The sequence below is a fragment of the Kwoniella newhampshirensis genome, chromosome 5, assembly GCF_039105145.1.
Source record: "Kwoniella newhampshirensis strain CBS 13917 chromosome 5, whole genome shotgun sequence".
NCBI classification, from domain to species: Eukaryota; Fungi; Basidiomycota; class Tremellomycetes; order Tremellales; family Cryptococcaceae; genus Kwoniella; species Kwoniella newhampshirensis.
In genome coordinates this window covers 87,375-110,354 of record NC_089959.1, presented here as the reverse complement: position 1 = coordinate 110,354, position 22,980 = coordinate 87,375, and the positions used below count along the sequence as shown (strand labels likewise).

Sequence of the window (22,980 nt, the reverse complement as noted above, 5' to 3'; positions counted from 1 at the left end):
GGGACTATACCGGCCCGCTCCCAGTCGATGTGGAGGTAGTTTAACAAGCATGTCGGGTCATCTTCCCTCCGGTAGGACAGTCAGTCACTTGGGTCCTATCAATATATGACCATCTGATACGTAGACCAAATTGATCGCTCGTTGCATCGTTTCATCATCGCGACACGACGAACAACGCACCGTAATCACCATCATGTCTGATACTAATGGGACTACCAAACTGGCGGGGAGAGTAGCCATCGTAGGAACAGGACATCGTGCTCGTGTGAGTCTTTGCTAGTCGTGCCATTGAGGTATCCATTCCGCATCCTCTTACTTGGTCACTTGGCTCGTGCTCGACCTCAGCTCTACACCAAAGCGATATGTGACCGTCCAGCTATGCAGTTGGTTGCTCTGTGCGATACCAATCCTGCTCGAATGGATCATCATCAAGCAATGTTGAAAGAGCTCGGACGACCCGAAGCTAAGAAATATGCTGCGGTAAGTGGCTGTTCCCTCTGCTCTGCTCTAGACATGTGTATAACAGATTCCTTCGTGACTCGACTAATGAGCCATATGTAGGAGGACTTCCCCAAGATGCTTGAGGAACAGAATCTTGATGTTTTGGTCGTTACCACTATTGATTATACACATGATCAATATATCGTCCCAGCGTTGAAGGCTGGAATCAAGGTCCTTACGGAGAAGCCCATGACCACGTGAGTGTGCAGTCTCATGACTTGGTGACTCGGGCAACTCGCAGCAGCTGACTGGGATACTCCGCCGTAGCGATGTGGAGAAGGCCAAGAAGATCTTGCAAACCGTAGAGGAAACCAAGGGTTCTCTCCAAGGTAGGTTGGCTTCGTTTCTGATCACAGCGCTTCAACGTCAAACTGACTGGCCGGATCTGGGCGATTCCATCATGCGCCATGCTGATCATTCCTTGGCTTACAGTCCTCTTCAACTACCGATATAACCCCGTGCACTGGAAAGTCGCCGAAGTGATCGCAGAAGGAAAGATCGGCAATGTCAAATCTGTGCACTTTGAGTGGCTCTTGGTGAATTTCCGATATCTTACGAACGGATCTGTTTGGTCAATATGGACTGACTCGTCATCTTCAGGACACTGTCCACGGCGCAGACTATTTCAGACGATGGCACAGATACAAGGACCGATCAGGTGGTCTGATGATCCACAAGTCGTCTCACCACGTACGTGTGCCTCCCATCCTTTACTACTTGATCTCCTTATTGAGGTGCACCTTTTGCTGACTGTCTTTCCTGACAGTTCGACCTGGTCAACTTCTGGATCCAGTCGAAACCCTCTGCCGTGTTCGGTATGGGCAAGCTCGCGTTCTACGGTAAAGAACAGGGCACCAAATCCGGCTGGGCACGAAGCTATGACAGAGCGAGAGACAGCAAAGAGGCTGCCGATGATCCGTTTGCCATCCATCTTGAGGATGAACCGGGATTGAAGGCTTTGTACCATGATGCGGAGCATATCGGTGAGTCAACAGTTCTTTTCCCAAGGGTTACATCAAGAATAGTAGCTGACCGTGATACAGATGGCTATCACCGGGACATGAACGTCTTTGCAGACGACATCACGATCGAGGATGACATGTCTGTCTTGGTCAACTACGAGTCAGGCGTCAACATGACTTATCACCTCACTGCGTATAGTGTGAGCAGGTTCCTCCTGTCGAAGTCGAAAAAGTTTGCTGACTCCCCGCAGCCCTGGGAAGGCTATAGAGTTATGTTCAACGGAGACAAAGGTCGACTGGAGCTCGAAGTCGTCGAGAACTCCCACCGTGAGCCGGGCAAGAAGGGCGGGAACGCCGAGGGAGTGGTCCATGGTGAAAAAGCCTTACCGAACGAGGGCAAAGCGAAGATCACGCTACAGCAACTGTGGAAGGAGAAAGAGGATGTGCCCTACATCTGGGCCACAGGTGGACACGGTAAGTGCCTCCCGATGAATGCCAAACGTAGAAACGAGTCTGATATGGAGATTGATTGCTTGATTCTGAACAGGCGGTGGAGATGATGCGATGCTAGACCAGATCCTGGGTCCGAGACCAGGGATCGAACCCACGAAGACGCCCATCAATCGATTGTCCGCGAACGAAATTGATGGAGCATTGGCCATGGCCGTTGGACTGGCTGCCAATGAGAGTTTCAAGACTGGTAAATTGGTCAATATCAAAGAACTTCTAGGGCAGCAGTTGTAGGTGGTTCTAGCGGCGGTGTGGGAGGTAATTGTTGTAGGGAGTGGAGTAATAATTTGAGTCATGTATGAGTACCGTGGAGAAAATGCAATTTTTATCTTATCTTGACAACGTGACAACGTGACAACGTAAATCTACGTCTCATGTCATCTGTTCTTGTGCAGTCGCCTTCTCTTAGCATAACGCTGATGCGGCAGGATCCACAGGGACGAACGATATGATCGCACGAATCCCAATACCACGACAGTTCGACCAACAATCATCATCACCATCGCGCAGATGAATGCGCCCCCGCCCCCGAACGCTTGGGTATATAAGAACCTATAATATAGAGTAAGAGGAAATGGTATCGTTGAGACACCTTGGGTATATCGTCATGGTTCGCCCTCCGAAAGAGAAGAAGAAGGAAACATTCTATTTTGTTTTGCCACATTGAAAGTCGCCTGGACACCGTTCACCGTCTACTCGAAATTTCCGTTTCTTGAAGACCCTCTTTCCAGACACAGCTTCTCGTTCACTCGTCACTCATCCCCGCAACCCCACGATCTTCGTTCACTCACTCAGATCCTCTGCTAGACCGTCGTCCCACACTCCGCTTTCGAGATCTCCTCGATCATACCTCCGTACCCGCTTCTAACTTGTTGTCCCTCGTCCCCATCCTTACCCCACTGCTCTCTCAACTTGCTCACACATCTCCGCCCCACCCCGCCCCATTTTACTCATCCTCACTCCCGACTCGACCCTTACTTCTGCTCCTGGTCATTCTCTTCGGAGTGGCGACCCCTGCCTCCCTCGCAAGACCGCTCTTCCTAGGTCCTCGACCGGGCGTCGTAGTGGGCTTGACCTCGGCGTCCGAGTCGAGATCAGAGTGAGAGGACTTGGCGGCGATACGACCAGATCGACGAGAGGGAGTAGCCGGGACTGATGAGGTTGTAGGTGTAGGAGTGGACGATTTCTTGTGTTTCGCAGAATAGATCTTGTCGGTGAAAGGACTACATACAATTGCATGTCAATTTTGAGACTCCTGATCGCTTGCCTTTTGCAGCAGGGACAACCTAATCAGAAGGGCATGATCACTCACCCCTCGTATTTCAAAGCGATAGCATACACGATCCAAACCCATCCGGCGAGCGCAACACCGACAGGGCTCTGGAACCAGAGCGCCGTACCGAGATGCGACAGGGCAGATCCGACGTACATAGGGTCGGAAAGGACGTTGAAGGGGAACGAAGTGACTCGGTGGGTCATTAGGATCCCGAAGTAGTCACCGAGGTAGGTGCCTGCGAGGCAGAGAATGAATGGTCAGATGGAGGAGCGGCACATAGCAGCTCAAGAGTATGGGATCGCCGGACGGAAGGCGTCTATGAGATAGGGGGAAGATCGTAGAGACGAAAGATGTACTCACCAGTAACGCCCAAAGCCCACATGGAGCTGATGACGAAAGTCTGACCTGCAGCAAAGAGAACAGCTGCGACGACCTTGACAGCGGGATGGGCGAGGATAGCAAGAGCAGGTTGGTTCTTGACGGCATTGAGGTAGCTGACTTGGGCAAGAGCAGTCGATTCGAGGCGAGAGGGAGGAAAGGTAAAGCAAGAGGGACATGAGCGAGAAATCTTCAACGACAGTGCTGTTCTCACGGCGCAAGCAAGCATGACTCACAGATGATCCCTAAATGCACTGAGGGAGAAGATGGTGATAGCCAAGAGATAACAGCCGATCAAAGGGGATCGAACGATTTTGGTGATTGTCTTGTTTCGGTATTCTACGGAGCACAACGATCGTACGCATCAGTAACGACGCTCGTCATACACTCTGCAGACAGACAAACAGGTGAAGATGTCCCAAAATGGTTTGTATCCGTGCATGGCGCAAGAAAACCAAAAGTGAGATTATCTGAAGAAACACGAGACATACCATTCCTGGCCACCGTATTCCAGAAGATCGGATTGAAAGCCGTCATAGCCACAAAAGCCCATAAAGAAGGTTTGTGCACTTGGATCAAGTCTACACCCGTCGAGTAACTGAGCGTGGGCTCATTGAAATGATGTATAGGGAACCATGATGGCAGTGAATCGACCGCGAGGTATTTCGACATGATGACGGGAGTCGGGTCAGATGTGATTTTTTTCAGAGAGATTTATTGAACTTTGAACGAATAACGGATGATGGTAATTCCCTATCTTGAAGTCAAGATGAGACAATGGCGGTGGGGTAAGATTTGTGGGGGTGAAACGATGTAGTCAACAACAACCATGGGGATGATAGCGAGCAAGCCACTTGAGACGATGAGGTCTCGGGAGATGTTGACATTCGCGAGAGCGCGTTTCTGTGTTCCGTCAAAATCTACCCTTTTGGGCAATTCCATTCCCCTTCGCACCTCGGTGATGATTTCCGCTCGCTGTTACGCCTTGTACATGCTCTATGCTGCATATGAGAAGTGCAGTGATGGACTATGCTATGCTATTGAAGCTATGCTGAGTTGAACGCTCTATGCTGTTGTAATGAGTCTATAATCTCTTGGTCCCTCCAGCACCGACATCGCCCTCTTCCAGCATCGCGACATTCTTCCAGATCTTCCTCTGTTTCTCCTTCCTCACCTCATTCCCATCCAACCATATGACCTCCTGTTTGACCACCTCCGTCGGCCCTCTTTGCAATCTCTCCCGCACCCAGTTCTTCATCTCTTCGTTCCTCCCTTTACCCTTTCCCTTGATCCCCTTCTTCTTCTTCAACCCCGGTAATCGCTCCAAGCATTCTTCCAGAACCTTTTCGGTCCTAGTTTTATACTCTACCGCTTTCGCTCTATCTGGGAAAGCGACTTCCAACCGGAATGAGAGCCAGATATAAAGCACCAAGGATTTATGCAAGGTCTCCAGCATTGGCAAAGACGATATCATCACCTGAGGCACGAATTGCCTTTCCGAACTGCCAGCGGGTGGTAGTGGTGGTAAAGTTCGTAGTGCCTCTTCGACTTCTTCAAGCGTACCGAGCAGATCGGATTCTTCCAGAATCTCTTCAATCTCCACCACGCCGCTTCCCGCAAAATCCTCCACGAGGGTTCGGAAGATCCCTTTCGCTCGCTCATCACGGATGTTAACGGGAGCGAAACAGAACAGGTCGATCTCGGTCAGACTCAATTCATCTCGAAGAGGTTCGACCAGATCCGCCAGAGGGAGTTTGTGCTCATGAGCAGCGAGTACCGTCTTAGGCGGCGGCTGAGCAAGAGCAGCAAAGTGCTCTAGGAGGGCGGCGAAACTGGTGCCAGCCGGTAGCAAAGCGGCGAGATCAGCAAGGTTGACATGAGGAACTTCGAGATTTGCCCGAGGAATGGAAGGGAGAGATCGGTTGATCAATTCGCGCAGAATAGGAAGATCGGCATCTCGAAGCGTCGTGACGAGACCACCCGTTGCTGGCGTCTCGTCGGGAGTGGAGGTACCGTCTACAGGGGTTTTGGAGTCGTTTGCGGTCTTGAAACGACCTGCTCGTCCAGCAATCTGTTTGATCTGAGTGAGGGCCAAGGGGACTTCGGTCTTGCCGTTGAATTTGCTGAGGGATTCGAAAATTATTCGTTTGATTTTACTACATATCCTTGTCAGCTCCACGCGAATTCTCCTCCAAGACCAGAGGCCAAGCAAGCGGAAAGCAGAATCAAGCTTACAGATTCAGGCCCATTCCCACTGCGTCACTGGCGACCAGCACCTTGCTCACTCCATTTTCATCATTGAAATCCCTTGCCTGTTCTGCTCTTGTCTCCGGGGGCAGGGCGCCATACACGACCGCGCATTTCTTTCCAGCTGTACTCTCAACCTGTTTCTTTACGTTGAAGATATTGGTCCTTGAGAATGTCACAATACAGTCACCCTCCTGGACATCTTTGTATTCGTTCCCTAAGCTTTCCTCTGCGACAGTCAGAGGTGTTAATCGATTGTATTGATGTATCGTGATTTTGTCACCGAGAGTGGCGACGATTGACTTGAGAAGCTCGACTGTGGTCTCGTCACCACAGAGATGTACTTCCTTCGCGGCTACACCCAAGACAGCTTTCGTCCATGATCCACCTCGTTGTCCATCTCCCAGCATCTGAATTTCGTCGATGACCACAACGTCGAACCCCTGTCCTTGCAGTCCTGCAAGTGGAAGCATCTCCACCGTACACGATAATAATCCTGCGTCCGGATCTACCACCCTTCTCTCTTCTCCTGTGAGGAGATTACACTTTTTCCCTTTCCCATCAAGATCTCCCACCGTACCAAGATTCATCCTCTCCCACACCTCGTGTGCTAGCAGTCTCAGTGGACCAGCGTATGCGCCGGACTTTGCACGAGAAAGAGCCTTGAGGGCGTTATACGTTTTCCCAGAATTGGTCGGTCCAATATGTAGGTGGAAATGTCGAGTCATGGATCTTGCCGCAAGATGATCTGTCGAATATGCTAATCTTGAAAGATCGGTAGTTTCCAAGATAGCTCTAAGGTGTGTTCTCTTTGATTCTGACAGACCTCCTGGTGAAGCAACACAGAACTGCAAGAATCGTCGGAGGGCACTAGCTTCCAAAGCTGTGAATAGCCGTTCCTCAGCCATGGCAATGAGCAGATCCTCAGTATTCCATCCTCCAGCTTCAAGGGCTTTCTGAGCCATCTCGTCGTTCTCACATCCTTTTAGCTGTGTCTTGACCTCTTCGAGCCAATCTCTGCATAGTGGCAGAATATCTGATGAGTTCAGACCGTATGCTTCCAGCTTGACTCTGGCTCGCGGCGATGTGATCCATTCGGGTATACGAGCTAGTAATGCCCGTAGTAATTGACGAGGTTTAGGTGGAGGTTTGGCGTCGAAATCGCTGACACTCAATTGTATTGGTTCACGATTGAAAGAACCAGACCGAGGAGGTCGCCTATCATTTCGAAACGCCGATCGAGAGGAATTGGAAGGTGGTTTGCGTAGGAATGAGGAGGATGGAGACGATGGGACTTCTCGAGAGGGGTTGGTGGAGGTGAACAGGTGTCGAGGTGTGGACTGGGACAAGTATGGTATCGAGATGCGACGAGCAAGAAGGCATCTTCGACAGATCGGTCGCACAGATGGCCCAGCGCGGGACAAGGACATGCTGGATGGGTGTATCGAGGCACTGTATCAGGTATCGATCTAAGGTATGATAATGGTAATGGTAGGATGGAAAGACATCAAAAAGAGCAAGCAGGTGGACGATCTTTGAACTGACATCTTAAGGCGGGGTATCGATTAAACTTTTACGGGTATTGTGTATCCTCTGCAACAATCAACGTGATTGTCACCCTTTGTCTCTCTCTCTCTCTGTTCACGAAACATTGTCCTCAACCTACTCTGCCTTGGTCCTGCTTCAACAATCAGTCAACAACATCAGTGTCGGGCACATTTGTACCTGATATGCGACGGAGCCATCTGCTCTGACCTATACTCTTCATCCTTGGAACTACCAATATATTTGGCTCGCATATCGCTCATTCACACAACGTCCGCCGCCCGCCCTAGGAAGCTATCTCCTTTCCGAGACAGCCTCTATAATGTCCTATCGTGAGTGCGCCTATCCTCAAACCGTTACCCGCTTCTATCAACGACTCAGATATTGATCTCTGTTCTGCCTTGGGGACCGTTCAGAATCTTCCCACTCTCAGGCGCAAATCGCCTCTCAACAAACGCTAGGTCAACAACCCCCCGTTCCTGCTCAACCTCCTTCCAGATCTGAAGTAGAAAGGAAACTATCGTTCAAGTCCGCTGCACCAACGTCAAGATCGAATGAATCACCCAAGAAGAAGGTAAGCATCATTCTCCGAGTCAACTTTCGAATTATTTGCTCTTCGAGGCTCATATTGCTTGGCTCGTCGCCACAGAAACAATCGCATCCTCCGCCACCCCATGTCGGTCATCCTTTCCCTCATTCACATTCAGTCTCAGCATACTCTGGCAATGAATCCGACTCATCCTCAATCGCATCTTCCAGTCTTCCGCATAATATAGGATCACCCAATCCGACTTCTCCCATCATTTCCCCGACGACTAATTCGGTCGGATTGAGCGCAATAGCCGAACGTCGAGCGGCGATGGGGATGGGAGTCGGGGAGGACTTGGATGAAATGATGGAGTTGGAAGATGTGGAGGAAGAAGCGGAGGGCGAAAGCGGCAGTGAAGATGAGAATGAAATGGAAAACATGGAGGGAGAATTGCAAAGAGGGATGGAGGGTGAAAGAGTGGTTAAGAGCGGATATCTGTATAAAAAGCAGGAAAGGAGAAAGGTAAACTGCACACACTCCAGTCATTGACAAGAGATTGACCAGCTCCCCTCAGGCTTGGAAGAAACGATGGTTTGTGCTTCGAACTGGGAAACTTGCCTACTACAAAGACGAGAAGGTGAATGCTGACGTTACACTCCCATATTTAAGCAAGCTGACAATAGTTGCAGGAATACTCCCTCAAACGTGTGATCGATCTTCGCGATGTGCATACCGTCGCCCCTGTTACTGTCAAGAAGCATCTCAATACCTTCGGCATAGTCACACAAAAGCGGAGCTTCTTCGCCAAAGCAAACTCTCAAAACGAGCTGGAAGACTGGGTATATGCAATCAACGGTGTCCGACGAAAACTCTCAGAGAGGGATGAGGAGGAACGATCCAGAAAAGAGAAAAGCGAGAGTGGACATCAACATGGACAACATACACATCAGCAAGGCAAGACTGGGGCTGTAAGCATCTCTGGGCGGGAAAAGGCTACGAACAGCGGTCTGCAAAACATCGATACGACGTCAATGACTAGCACAAGCAGCTATTTCGTTGAACGACCCACTGCGGGATCTCCTCAACAGATGCATACAGTGGGAGCGGTCTCACCGAACATGCCTTCAGGAAGTATCATTCCACCTTCGAGTCCCCTCGACACGACCAATACACTTACGTCCCAGTTCGCCAAGATCTCCATACCGACTCCTCGCACTCCTAGTACTCAGTCCATGGTATCACCTCAACTTGGACCAGGCGTCTTTGGCAATTCACCACGCCATCTCAGTGGAGCGACCATGTCTCAACCTATCAATAGAGGCGTAAGCGGTTCATCCACCCGGCGAGAGCCTTCTGCGAGCAGTTTGTCGTCCAATGCGGAGTACTTCCCTCGAGGAATGGTAGGTACGCCATCAACGCTTACTGCGGCTGCTGCATCGGGCGGTGTAAGCTCAGAAGACGAAGATGAGGGCGAGACCGCCTATTTCGCCGACATGGCTGCTCAGGGACAAGGACCGCCTCCGGCACCGGCTGATCCAAACAAAGTCATCTTGTCGGCATACCTGATGAAGAGAAGTAAGGGACGAGGCAGGAAGGTGTGGAGGAAGAGATGGTTCGTTTTGACATCGCAGGGTGTGACGTACACCAAAAGCCACATGGTGAGTATCAGCTGTGCATCAGGGCAAGGTAGTGCCGCTGCCGACGCTGACGATGTCGCCTCTTCTAGGACAATCGAGCGCTTCGCTTCATTCCTCTCTCTTCTGTTTTGGACGCTCTCGAAGTGGAGCCTGGCTCTCCCGCTGAGTCTGATTCCGATTCCGACCAGCCGGCATCTGCGCACTCTCATGGCCAGTCACCGCCTCCCTCGCGACAGGCGTTCCCCTCGTCTATGCGAGGGCGACTGGGTGCCGTTGGGGGCGTCAGCGAGTCGTCGGTCACCCATGCTGTTTCCACACCCAAGCGGGGTATCTCGTCCTCCGGTGTACCGAATCCACAGAGCGCAAATCAGTATGCTGCTGGAGTGGGATCTTCGGAGGAGAACATCTTCCGACTAATCACTGCCAAGCGGACGTTTGTTCTTTGTGCGCCTAGCGAAGAAGACGAGATCAAATGGTTAGCTGCGTTTAGGGCTTTATTGAGCAGAGAACGGGAGAAATCCAATACGATGACCTCACAACCACCTTCGAGTCCTCCAATCATCCAACAACAATCCCAAAGGAGAAACACCAGTCCCAGTGTACCGGTCATAACTCAACAACCGCCAACTCCAGCAGCATCAATAGGCTCTGGCGAATTGACTCCAACAGCATCTAACACCACGCAAGGTGAACAATCTCAGTATCAGTATTCGGCGACCATGAACCGAGGGAGGAGTGCGACGTACACCGCCAAATCGGCAGTGGCAGATGTGGTGAGGAGGTTCCACCCGGAGCGAGAGAGGGAATAACGAGGGAAAATAGGTGGTAATTTGGTGATATGATATGATACGATACGATACATTTTGCACGATTCTAAATCGAATTGCTTCACTCGAACCAAAACAAAAGCATGAATCTGTGTTGTTGTGTATCGATCTGACTTGGCTTTGGTGTGATTCGTTGCATCACGCTGAACGAGCATTGTGCAAGGTCGTCTGTCGTCGTATTTGACGAACAGCACGACGTGACAAGCGGAGACGTGATGCATCGAACTGTATGACATGTATAACCCGGATCTGAACGATTTCAATGTGCTTTGACCTTCTCGTCTTGTACTGGTACGAATAATCACGAAGCAACCCATTTCACTCCATCATCTGCGCACTATACGATCATCGTTCCTCGTGGAGCTCCGCCTTGCGCCGTGACATGGTCCAATAGCGGCTCGGGGGATGCATGTTGTCTTTCACTATATTTTGAATTCCGTAGCGATGAACGGTAAGAGGACGACGCAAGCTGTGTAAAACTAATCAATACACCCCAACATCAGCCACCGCATGCCAACGAGCCTGCGAACGCGAAAGCGAGAGGAACTCACCACTCGGACAGATAACAACAGATTGAGGGGTAACGAGATCAGAGTGATGGCTGCATTCTTTGATCGTCGATGCGGTGGACCTTGGGAGAGTAAGATCCAGATGGAGAACAGGGCCACGGAGAAGAAATGGTAGAAGAGGATGAATGGTCTCGGTGTCAGACTGATTGACGTGGGAAGACGTCAGCAACAGGTCATGGTTTGCTGGTGAATGGGTACGCACGCAGACAAGAGTCCAATGGGACCTGCGGTGTTTTCGCCTCCTTTTGAGAGATATTTGAAACACCCTTCTTTGAGGACTTCGAAGTCGGGTTCTATAATATGTATGACATCAGTGGCCGTCACTTCACACGCACAGAGTACAAATGCTACTCACCATCAGAACCTCCGAAAAGGGAATACAGCGCCATACTGAGGACGTTGACCACACCGCTCAACTTCTTTCTCTCCCAGAACCATTCTCTCAGTTTCTCCGAAACCTTTTCCCAATCTTCCAATCCCTCTCTCCCAGCTCTCAGACCATCTTCTCCTGTTTTGCTCGGTCTCAGATACTGAGACAGGAGAACCGCGTCGTTGAACGCGACTGTCATGCCACCGCCAGTCAGAGGATGTCGCATGTTGTATGCGTCGCCCACGAGAACTGCTCCGGAGAGAGTGGTGGACAGACCCTGGATCGAAGGAGGGAGGAAAGAGTTGGGCATCGTTCGTAATCTTTGATTGTTGAGTGCGTTGATGAGAGACGATTGTATGTTTGACGGGACGAAAGGGAGGTATTTATCGATGATATGTTGCTGAAAAAATCCGATCAACAGAACGTCAGTCTTGAGCTACACATCGTCGGAACGATGGAAAAAGGACAAAACTCTCCACGGACTACTAACCTTTAAACTACCATCGCCTACACTGGGCAACTTCCCCTTAATATCAACCAACATCCTCACCTCCCCCTTCTCCTGCCCAATCTGATATAACAGAACCGGTCCCGACGGAGTGAGACACACCGTCCCCATATGTTTGATAGGGAGATCGCATTCGGTCAGGACGAGACCTACGAAATGCGATTTCGTATCCGGTGTTCTGGTCCTTGTCCCAGGGGTCTGTCTGAACTTTGAGAAACAGCCATCGGCAATGATTGTTATGGGAGCATATAGCTTCTTCACGATGGGTTTCGTCGAAGTGGATGTCGATGTCGAGGGTGCTGACGAAGAAGAAGCAGAAGGTTGTTGTTGTTCCGGATCATCCGTATTTAATCTCGTCGCTTCGAGGGAGGATTCGGCGCTCTTCGGCTTGAAAGCCGCACTGACACCTATCACTCTATTGGTATGTTCGCAAAACACCAGATCCCTCACCGTCGCTTCGAGGACCGTGACTCCCGGAGCTTCATCGATGACCTTTCTTCGTAAGGCCGATATCAGCCTTCCATGATGGAACGACCTCCCTTCCTTTTTACCCGAATCGCAATCCAATACCCATTTCTTCCCATTATCCAGTCTTCTCCCTTCCAATTCCAGTTTACTATCCCCATCCCCGATTGCTTTCTCCACAACATGTACTTCTCCTCCACTCGTCTCTGTCGCACCAGTCAGACTCGAACCAGAATTCGGATCCGAATTTGAAGTGTGACCGGCCATTTCTTCCAAGTGAGGATAATCTATCCCAATCTTCTCTTCCCCATTGACGATACAATACCCTTCCACAGGTACCGCGTCGATCCCGTCCAACACCCCTCCCATGCCCAGTTTCTCTAACGCTTCCACCCCACCAGGCTGGAGCAGTTCGCCGACGATCCGATCGGGTTCGGAGAGGTCCCGTTCGAGGAGGACGACGGATCGACCGACGTGTGAGAGCGAGTAGGCGAGGGCGCAGCCAGCGACTCCGGCTCCGATGATGATGATTTCAGGTTGGAGGGAGTGGATCTGGGGGGATAGGGAAGATGCGTGGGTCAGTCATGTATACATATACATGCATGAATTTGATAAACGCAGATAGGTGTACAAGGAATCTGGACGGGGGAGATGACTCACAGAAACATGTTCAGCAGGGCCAGAAGCGGAACCTACCACCTCGATATCGGGCGTGGACAGGGGTGCGCTCATTGAAAATGTATATGTGAGAGGTATCTCTAGGCTCTGGTCGCGATGAGATCCACTGTGCTGATATAGACCGGAATACTTGATGAGCTGTGAAAGAGCGAATGACATTCAACACAATGCGACATTCACGATCTCTGTCTTTGTTTTTCCCAACTGCACTCGCACTCTCAGGCACGACGATCATCCAAAACCCACCATCCATCGTACCACTTGTATTTGATCCCGGTTCAGAGCGATCTCACCCGAATCCATGACTCTATCGTCAACATATGGCACCGATGCTTCTTGGACACAATTCGTTTCATGCATATGGTACGACTGGCACAACACTGGATCATGTGCGCTGACGAGTATCGCTGTTTGTCTCCGATGCAGTGTTATGACATGGCTATCTTTGGAATGATTTGACATCTCACGTATACACCTAGCTGGCCATGATGCTTAGTCCACCGGCACATCGCATTTCCCCAACTTCGGTCCTCCCACAGTCGGTACGAACAAACTTCGGATGGTCTGCACGGTGGTGTAGACACCCACGATCGCACCGAACACAATCAAGACCCAATCGAGCACGATTGCTTTTCTCGTTTTGGCGACACCCTTGAGATGGAGCATAGGTGGGTAGATGAAGCAGAGGGGAATGCTATAGATCACGCACGCGTTAATGTCAATCATCCACGAGAACGCTTCCATTGTACAGGGAAGGGACACCTGAAGACGAACAGTATGACTCACCAAGCAAAAGATCCGATGAGCGCCACGAACTTATCCAGTTCCGACGATCCAGCCCATGAGAGCAGGGAACAGAAAATGACTGTGCATCCTCTGAACACGTTCTTCTGCCATTTGACCGAAGGATTGTGTTTGCCGGATTTGGAGAACAGGCCATTCTCCATGATTCTGACAGCTGGGAAGAGCTGAAGGGGACTCGACAAGAGGATAGCGACCGAATCTGCAAATACGAGTTAGCTGTGTTCGGGAGAATCAAGCGCGTCAAACTCACAGAGAAATTGGACAGCTTGGACAAACTTGTCCTCTTGAGGCAAGTTGACAATGACAACGGTCTGGATCTGACTACCATAAGTGGCGTACGACATCACCCCTGCCCCGGCAAACAGGACCGCCACGACAACCATGATAGAGGAGAGGACCATAGGGAATTTTTGTGGTTCTTTCATAGACTCGGTGATAGGGATAACTCTGTGATCTTGTCAGATCCAGGTAGAGTAAATCATGCACCAAACTCACAGTCCAATACCCTCGAATGCAAAGACAGCGGTTCCGATGAGAAGCGGGAACGAGTCTTTGTTGAACAGCGCTACGTCGGCAATACCGTGCTTGGACAGAACGGAAATCTCATTCGCGCCAATGTAGATAACTATGTACGGGAACGGGTGTCAGTGCGAGCGTGAGACCAAATTCCAACATTCAACTCACGACCAATAAGGATGAAGGCATCTGCGACCAACGCGGTACCTGATAGCTTTGCCAAGTTTCGAATCATTGCAAGGGGAAGGAAGACGATCAATTGTCCAAAGATGAGGTATCGAACAGGGATATATTTTCGACAGTCCGTTACGGCCATTATAAATGCTTGCAGATTCTCGGCGATGAAGATAGTGTAAGCTACACAGGCATGGGTCAGCAAGCTGCTCACGGTCCGAATCAGCTCTGTAAACCCACCTGCAACAAAACCTATCTGGGATACGGCGATGGAAGTAAGAATGATCAAGCGCATGTTCTGTCCATACAGAATGCCTCCGATGTCTGAACGGTCATTCGTGAGCTCACGAGGTAGGAGAATATACATGCAGCTCACCTCCGAAACTGCCGGGCACTTTCATATATGTCTGCACTAGCAGCAAGAACGACCATAAGGAGATCATTGCGATAGCGATCATCACAATTGTAGAGAACAGGATACCTGATGTTTTCGTTGTCAGCTGAGGCTTCATAGCTTGGACGATGAAGTGAGCCTACCTCCGTTGAAGAAGCTGAACAGATCGAATAATGGTATGGTTAGCCTCTGTGTTACCTCTTGAGTGAATCACTCACGCTTTCCCCATGAACAAGATACCGGTTCCGACGAAACCTTTCAGCAACTATAGGAAAGACTGTCAGCTTTACACCGTCGGACACGCAAAAAGAACGCTCACCATCAAAACAGCCTGTGTCACACTCGCTGTGCCCACCGCAGCTCCCGACTTGGTCCTCCTATGTCTCGTCTTGCTCATTCCCCTCCCCATGGAGCCCAATAACGGTTGTCTTTCGCCCTGAGGACCGGGAATAGTGTCGTCCATCCCACCTGCTGTGTAAGGTCTGCGCGAGAATGCCCCTCCTGGAGCGGCCAATCCACTGGCAGGGAATGATTCTTCGTCTTCCTCCTCTTCATCCGTGACATCCTCATCTTCGTTCAAGTCTTCACCGGCCTACAAACATCACTCCGCGTCAGCTTACTTTTGTTGCTACGGAATCAGGAAACAAAAAGAGAAGCTGATGGGGCGTCAAAGTATGACTCACAAAGTGTCCGTAGAGAAACAGGAAATCGACCACATTTCTGACCATGGTCGGCGCTGCCAAGCCCTGCTCCTGAGCCCGATTCACCACAAAATTCCTCCTGAAACCACCTGGTTCTTTGATATGGGCGAGAGTGGGGTCGAGGATTGCTGATCTGTCCAGAGGGACGTGGGAGAAGGATGCGGATCGGATGGGTCGAGAGCGATGTTCATGTTGCCATTTATACAGGTCGTGGCTGTTGAGCGGGGAAGAGAACAAGTTAGTAGACCGCTCTTTGGAATGAAGAGACTAATCGCTTGACTCACGTTACATCACCACCCGGCGCGTCGTAGGGGATTGGGAACTGCTCGGTATCGTCTCGAGCATGCGTACCCGTACTTCCATATGCACTGATCCCACTCTCTCCAGCGGCGGGAGTGACCGATGAAGCACCGGCACTTTCGTCTCCTGCTCCTCCCAGAGGAGTACCTGCACCGTTCGCACTCCCTGGACTTGCACCTTCGCCAGGGGTAGGTGTCCCACCTTTCGAAACTCCTCCACGTTCTTCTGCACTGACAAGATGTCTTCTCAAGACTTTTGCCTTCTCTTCGTCTGTGATATCAGCGAGATTCGAGAAACTTGAATCTCCAGCTCCACCACCCGCTGTGGATTCTTTTTCTTTTTCTTTCGCTTTCCCGTTCCCATTTCTGGGAGTTGAAGTTCCAGAATCTCCTCTTGAGACGGGAGGTCTCATCTTCCCATTCGAGCTCTGTCTCGATATCGATCCATTCCCATTCTCTGGCGAAGGTGACGGTATTGGCGAGATGTTCTTCCCTTCTCCTGAGGGTGCTGGGTCGGGATTGGACGCAGGAGAAGTACCCAATGCGGCAGTGAGTGCTGATGTGGTCGTGTGTTTACCACTACCGCTGAGCGATTGCTTCCTCCCAATGAGGTTGTCCGAAGTGGTACCCGCAGGTGTGAGTGACGAACGACGATCTTTCCCCGTTGATGCTGGTGTACCGGATGGTGGCGGAGTCCGACCGTTCAGAAACGACGATCTATTGTGATAAGAAGTCGAGAAACTTCGTGGGACAGCGATCGAGTTCTGAGGAGACGAGATGGATCCACTGCGAGGTGGGATGTTGGGGATGGGAGGCGTCACTGCACCAGCACCAGTGCTGGTACCGGTGCCGGCCATATTGGTGACAGGTGATTGAGTACGTGAGATTGGTCGAGAAGGGAGATTGGGATTAGAGTTTGTGGGTATGGCAGCTGGTGTCGGTGAAGGAGAATGAGGAGGTGACATCGTGTGTCTGTCTGATAGAGTTCTTCGCCTTATCAATGAGACCTGTTTGGAGTGCTCTGCAATTCGGGATCAAGAATGTCATGATGATTAGAAAGGGGGAATCAGTCAATAAAATGAATCCGTCCTGGACCCATGCTGTCACTCGCTACGTAGCCAGTTGGTTGACCCATACGAATCCGGACTGCAGGTGCCGGCGATCGCCGTCACGTGGCAGCTATTCCGGTTCCAATTCCACTCCTTTGAATGTGGCAGATCCCGTCTCGCTTCTTCCAATGGGAGAGCGTCCAAAGCATACATAAGCGCGTGAAGAGACGGAACCGATCAATGTAATTGGTAAAGATCGAACATTCCGATGGGGTATAGAGGCGCTATGAGGCTCAAGATGGTCCATGCCAGGTACAAAGGTGTACCTTGCGAATGATCGTGGTCCAATCAATCTCAATCATAGTGGCACTCGTCTGTGGTGACTTACCCGGTGATGAGCAGGTCATTCCTTTCTGCTCTCCCTCCTCACCAAAACGAAAAGGGAAGAAGTGAAACGTCTTTCAATCAGTCGAGAATTTCCCAAGGCAACAGTGTCACATGTGAGGGTGACTGTCGCCACGAGCCACCGGCGGAGAGGGATGACATGCGCCATGGAATATATAACTTAAACATAACTTACTCTTTCCATTTCTTCTCCTGATCACCGCTCTCCATCACAAAGTCTTTCTCTTGCTACTTTGCTGTATCGTCACATCTTCTCGACCACTATCACAACAGTCACAATGTCAGACCAGTCCAGTAATTGTTCCAAGGGTACCATCCCCGAGGACAGAGCGTCAGACACCATCATGTGAGTACCTTTTCCCCAATCAGGCGTCCTGGTCCTGTTTCAAGGTTTGGCCATGTGAACTGTACATGCACATCAAGATTCCCAACGATTCCAGGAATCTATACATCCGGCGTGAGGTGTTGGGCTGACTCCCAAGATCCTCATTTAGGTCCGAACATGAAATTTCTGACTCTTCCAGCCAGACCAGGCCAATCTCCCTTTTTCCAAGCGCGATGAGTCATCGTCGACCTGGATACGGATCTGGATCAGCCCCCAAGGGTAGGAAGATACCGAAATTGGAGCATGATCGTCCTTCGTACCGTGTGCCGCAGATGGAAGAATTTGTGGGGACTTGTAGCACGGCAGAGGGGTCGGATCATGAACGGTCTGAAGGCAAGCAGACTACCAATATTTGAAGAGTCGTCGTACTGTACTGTACTATAATGTACTGTATTGTACTGTAGCTGCGCCATATGTTGCGTGCTGTAAAAGTAGTATCATCTTCCAGTTATCCAAGTCCTGCAAAACTCATAACCAAATCGAATCCTTAGGTCTTGATTCCCACATTTTCCGAGATCTATCCGATAAGTTAGCAAGGGTTATCATGAATGGCGGTATGAAACGTGCATCGCTGTGTCGGTACCTTTCTTGAACACAACAGACTGCCATTGGTTGGTGGTTGACCGACCAATGTACTGTACTGTGTGACACTCGTCTTGTCACTCCATTATGCTTGACTACTGTAGGTCAACCAATGGAAGGATCGACGTCGCATTCCCTCCAGGTAAGAAATTACGATCGCTTTCGAACGACCTCTCGTCTCGAAAAAGTGTTGACCCTCGTCGCCACCGAAGGAGACGAAAGCTGCATTCCAGCTTCACACTCGCGTCCAGCCTTCGTTCTCAACCTCCCAGGATTCACCAAGTCGCTTCTGGTTCACAGCAATTGCAAAGCTGACTTAGTTCACAGAGAACAAGCACCGTGTCAGCCTCGTCCAGATATCATCCTGAGCGTTCCGTAGACATCTCTCGACTCAGTACTCTTCCCGAGGACGAGATTCCACCGATGTCACTCAAGTAACTTTGGTTTCGAGGCTCTTCTGGCGCATGGCCTGTATATCTGGTGTCCATCTTTACTGGACGGCGTTGAAGTCAGGCTCCTAAGCAGGGCAGTGTGAATATCACTATTTGTTTCTCATTCCTCTTCTTTCCAGGGCGTCATCATCTCTTCATCATCCGTCCACCGCAACATCTACCAAGAAAGGCTCTTTTTCGGCATCACGAAACTCTCGCGTGTCCACCATCATATCAAATGCCGAGCGCGGAGGTGCGGAGGGCTCTCCAAATGCCGTCGTTCCTTCTGAGCTTCACGGGACAGATGTTGATGTTGGGAGGATTGTCACAGTCCTGCTTCTAGTGATAATGATGTACTGTAGCTACCAAGTTAGGGTGAAGTGCAGGTACTTGTAGTGTGAGACTGCTAGGGGATGCTATGGGTTGCCCTCAAGTATGAGAATCACACGAGCGGTGTTTTTGACAAGTTATGATCGGACCAATTGAAGAGTCAACATCATCGGTGTCGTGGTAAAAAATATGTGATGATCACACAAAAACTTTTCGGATTGGGTTTCAGAAGCACGCTCGTACGCAAAGCATACTGTATAAACTGTCCATGTATAAACTGTCCATAATGCAGATCTGAGTTACTGCTATTCTTTTACGATCGGTCTGCTTGCTATCGTTCTGACTGATCGTTCTCTCTTCTACCACATACTGTATTCAAAGCTCAAGATAGTACCGGAACCAAAGGCTTGTTCACCTCATCAGGGAGCTCGAGCCAGGGGTATCGAGTCCGTTCTTCCTCCTCTTGGCTCTAGCTTCCATAACGATGAGCTCGGGTGTTTCTGCCCCAACAACCCCTCTCAGCCCAGGGGTCGCTGGTGCGAAATGGGTCGGAACCAGTCCCAAAGATGCTGCTGCGTCTGCGTTATTCGGAGAAGAGAGCAGCCACTCTCTGGAGATGGAAGATGGAATTTTGGCATTTGATGATCGTATGGGTGTATCGTATGTACCCGAGATCGATTGATTGGGGAATGAGACGTTCCTGGTATTGATGGCGATGGTTCGAAGTGCCGTGCGAGGCTGAGCAGATGTGCTCTCTTTGATCGGAGGAGATAATGCTTCTGCCTTTCGCTTTTTGGTAGGGGTGAGAGTGTAGTGAGGAGATGAAGTAGCCATAGAGATGGTGTGTCTCTTTCGACGACCAACAGACCCTAGTCCAGGCGTGACATGAGGAGTGGAAGTGGCAGATCGAGTGAGAGTCTCGTCCAGAAGGAAAGGATCGTCAAAGCCTGAACCAGTATCAAAGCTAAGGCTTCGAGTGATATCGGGTCGAGGATCTCTGAAGGGTTGAATGAAAGATCTCGCTCGGGTAGGTCGCATGGGAGCTGGAGAGACAATGGAAGGGGGTTCTAGAAGGGAGCCTGACCAATTTTCGCCCGTGGACATTCCAGTTCTACTTCTTGCCAACTGGACGCTTCGGATACCTGTCGGAGCCGCCTCATCTGGACCTCGGACAGGTGTACTGCGTAGGTCAAGCAATGTCTCCGCGACGACCGCCTCGCCTTCTTCGTTGCTTTCACCTCCTTGCGTATCGATCCTTTCTACTTCCTCAAAACCTCGACGGCTCTGTTCAGCCTCGTCCCATATTGTTGTGGGATTGGGCTCCGGCAACAGACCCTGAGGCTGATCAATGGGTTGCCAGGGGAATCCTGGTACGAAACGATGTGAGGCTGATTCCGTATAACCGAAGCGAGAAGTGGGCTGCAATTGATGCTGAGGCGGAGCATGGGCTGATATAACCCTCTCGAATCTGTCGGTGTATGACAGGGGAAGTTGTGGTGGAGGAACTTGATTCATCATTGGGATCTGAGCTTGACTGCCACTGAAAGGAGGAGGGTGGACCGTCGGGTGGCCATGCCAGGGGAAAGCAGGATACAAGAGACTTTCCTGAGGGTAGAATCTCGTCGTCAAAGTTGGTATCCCAGTGTTGAGCGCATGCTGAAACAAGCTGGGAGGTGTTGCTGAGGATGGTGGTGTGGAAGCCGAACTGAAGCTCTTTGCAGGTGTGATAGATCTCGATGTGTTCGCAGATCTAGAGACGACGGTTGAGCCACCAATGATGGTTGCTGACTTCCTCCTTCCAATGCTTCTCATCTCTGTCTCAAGTTCAAGGTCCTCCTCGAAACTGCCTTCGTCATCTTCACCTTCGGCGTCTTCATCTCGCCTTTCTTCCTCTTCTTGATGATCGGATATTTTATCCCCATCGTTGATGATCCGGACGTCGCGAAGGATCTCATCGGGAATAACGACCTTGCCATTAGCACCACTGAGGAATCGGCCCCCGTTTACTTTGGTCCTGCTACTTCGAAATCTGGGTGCAATGAGACGTCTGCCGCAAGGGGTGATGAGACCATTTGGACCAAATTGTTCGAGAAAGTCAGCATGAATTTGCTCGAGCTTGAGTTGTTGGCTACAAGTCGCTTTGTCAGGACTGGGTAGTGGGCAATAAATACATCTGCGAAGAGATACCTACCGGTTCTTGCTTGCCCAGTCTCGTTTGGCTCTAAGACTACGAGCTCTGGCTTCTTTCTTACTGTTGGGACGATCGGGTTCTGATGGGTGGATGGAAGTCTAGTCAGCTTGTGATCTTTGGGGCACAAGACCAGCAGAAGAGAAGTAAGCTAAGAACTCACCAAAGTCCCATCTGCTCCTCCTGGCTTGGACAGACAACGGTACCCCATGCTTATCCTGTAGATGTCTCCGTGCCACACTCCTCGCATTCTTCCCATCATAAGTCTTGGAGCATGCTCTACAAGTATACATCTCATACTGGCTCGCGTGACCTTGAAAGCCCAAACTCGCAAGAGATGTCCCTTTCCCTGCTTGGGACTTGGGCACGACAGGATGCAGGATCAACAGATCGTTCACGTCGAGTATTGCTCCCGGTGGTGCTGGAAGCAGACCGTTTTTAGATAATGCTTTGAGTTGGATAGGTGGATGATGAGCAGTAGGGATGAACAGGGTTGGTTCTTTCGACTTGGGCGATGGGCGTTGGAGCTGCCCGTTGTGATGGTGTTGATGAGAGGGATGAGACTTTTTTGTACTTGGGATATTGTTGGAGATGGGAGCGAGTGCTGAGACCGAGCGAGGTCGAGAGGAAGTGCTGCTTCTGGTATTGGTCTTGCCCTTGGTGGTCCGAGTACTGGTCCTTGGTTCTTCCACATAAGATACCGGTGGTCTCTTCCTCGTCTCTTTTCGAACAGCGATGGGCAGAGCAGGAAGCACCATCTCGTTCTGGTCGTGACCGGTGTAAGCGACTTCTCTCTCAGATCCAAGCATATGGGCATCGCGGTTGACGCTTTGGGTCATTGCTTGTTGCTGGGGAAAGGTATGAGATACGGCAGGAGGGTGGTCAGTGTTCATCCAAGGGCGGGTGCTGGTGGGGGGAAGTTGACCATCGGGGGGATGTACGGTCTTCGGATGGGTTCCGGAATGAGACGCAAAATCCCACTGCGGCGTTGACATTGAAGATTGCCTAGTATTTAGAGACAGATGTAAGAATCTCCCGACGGTATCGACTGATTGAGAGGTACAGTGGATCGATAGACTCACCAGAAAAGATCGTGTAGGACAGAGATCAAAGATGAAGCAGGCTAGCCTCGGCTGAGTTGACTTCTCAATCAAGGTGGAGGTTTTGATATTGATCAAGAGTCGACAAGGTTAGCTGGTCAAGAGGACGATGAAAATGAACAGGTTCATGATGATGGAGATGGAAAGATGCAGAGAGAGAAAGAAGGAAAGGGAACGATCAGTCTAATCGTACATGTCCACTTCTTGTTTGGAATGTTTGTTGAAACGTCAAAGGGGGGTCGCCGAGAAAAGAGGTCAATGCTCAATCTCACTGGACCATTGAGAACGCACAGATCATCACATCACACACCACAAAAGTTACACACAACTTGTTCTCCAAGCGGCGTGTATATTCAGGCGATGCATGGCGTTGAGAGATATCTGAGGAGGGTCAGGAGTCACAGTGTGCACCTACATGCCTGCTGAAAACATGCTGCATGTACTGCACGAGGATGGAAGAAAGTTTGCGGAAAACAACAGCACCGCCGTAGAAGATGAATCAACTTGTTCGACAAGAGGCAAGTGCCACATTCCACCCACCACCCACCACACACCACCCACCACCCACCACACAACCCCTTTCCCTTTCCACACTCCCTGTGTCCCTGACGCCAGAGATG

At 50.6% G+C, this 22,980-nt stretch overlaps 7 protein-coding genes across 7 annotated transcripts; 2 read left to right on the top strand and 5 right to left on the bottom strand.

The window, feature by feature from the left end:
• Positions 1–193: 193 nt before the first annotated feature.
• On the top strand, positions 194–2,207 carry IAR55_002641 (uncharacterized protein; the record flags this gene model as incomplete). The annotated part of the gene is made up of 10 exons (XM_066945754.1): positions 194–265; positions 346–480; positions 562–698; positions 769–830; positions 934–1,037; positions 1,102–1,191; positions 1,268–1,484; positions 1,545–1,663; positions 1,715–1,937; positions 2,011–2,207. The coding sequence occupies 10 exons, from the start codon at positions 194–196 to the stop codon at positions 2,205–2,207; spliced, it is 1,356 nt and encodes a 451-aa protein (XP_066803255.1).
• Positions 2,208–2,919: 712 nt separating this feature from the next.
• On the bottom strand, positions 2,920–4,299 carry IAR55_002640 (uncharacterized protein; the record flags this gene model as incomplete). The annotated part of the gene is made up of 5 exons (XM_066945753.1): positions 2,920–3,196; positions 3,286–3,484; positions 3,610–3,743; positions 3,864–3,966; positions 4,119–4,299. 5 exons carry the CDS (start codon positions 4,297–4,299, stop codon positions 2,920–2,922), a joined length of 894 nt encoding a protein of 297 aa, XP_066803254.1.
• A 412-nt stretch (positions 4,300–4,711) lies between these two features.
• IAR55_002639 (uncharacterized protein) lies at positions 4,712–7,304 on the bottom strand (the record flags this gene model as incomplete). The annotated part of the gene is made up of 2 exons (XM_066945752.1): positions 4,712–5,783; positions 5,863–7,304. The coding sequence occupies 2 exons, from the start codon at positions 7,302–7,304 to the stop codon at positions 4,712–4,714; spliced, it is 2,514 nt and encodes an 837-aa protein (XP_066803253.1).
• A 437-nt stretch (positions 7,305–7,741) lies between these two features.
• IAR55_002638 (uncharacterized protein) lies at positions 7,742–10,394 on the top strand (the record flags this gene model as incomplete). Its single annotated transcript, XM_066945751.1, has 6 exons — positions 7,742–7,751; positions 7,836–7,993; positions 8,069–8,470; positions 8,523–8,585; positions 8,638–9,606; positions 9,675–10,394. The coding sequence occupies 6 exons, from the start codon at positions 7,742–7,744 to the stop codon at positions 10,392–10,394; spliced, it is 2,322 nt and encodes a 773-aa protein (XP_066803252.1).
• A 440-nt stretch (positions 10,395–10,834) lies between these two features.
• Positions 10,835–13,056, bottom strand: IAR55_002637 (uncharacterized protein; the record flags this gene model as incomplete). Its single annotated transcript, XM_066945750.1, has 6 exons — positions 10,835–10,891; positions 10,964–11,123; positions 11,184–11,274; positions 11,337–11,751; positions 11,842–12,876; positions 12,985–13,056. The coding sequence occupies 6 exons, from the start codon at positions 13,054–13,056 to the stop codon at positions 10,835–10,837; spliced, it is 1,830 nt and encodes a 609-aa protein (XP_066803251.1).
• A 438-nt stretch (positions 13,057–13,494) lies between these two features.
• On the bottom strand, positions 13,495–16,855 carry IAR55_002636 (uncharacterized protein; the record flags this gene model as incomplete). The annotated part of the gene is made up of 12 exons (XM_066945749.1): positions 13,495–13,696; positions 13,789–14,005; positions 14,057–14,253; positions 14,302–14,431; positions 14,491–14,679; positions 14,737–14,820; positions 14,873–14,977; positions 15,034–15,047; positions 15,109–15,155; positions 15,210–15,482; positions 15,574–15,805; positions 15,876–16,855. 12 exons carry the CDS (start codon positions 16,853–16,855, stop codon positions 13,495–13,497), a joined length of 2,670 nt encoding a protein of 889 aa, XP_066803250.1.
• A 2,628-nt stretch (positions 16,856–19,483) lies between these two features.
• IAR55_002635 (uncharacterized protein) lies at positions 19,484–22,255 on the bottom strand (the record flags this gene model as incomplete). The annotated part of the gene is made up of 3 exons (XM_066945748.1): positions 19,484–21,200; positions 21,264–21,342; positions 21,424–22,255. The coding sequence occupies 3 exons, from the start codon at positions 22,253–22,255 to the stop codon at positions 19,484–19,486; spliced, it is 2,628 nt and encodes an 875-aa protein (XP_066803249.1).
• Between the last annotated feature and the right edge of the window lie 725 nt (positions 22,256–22,980).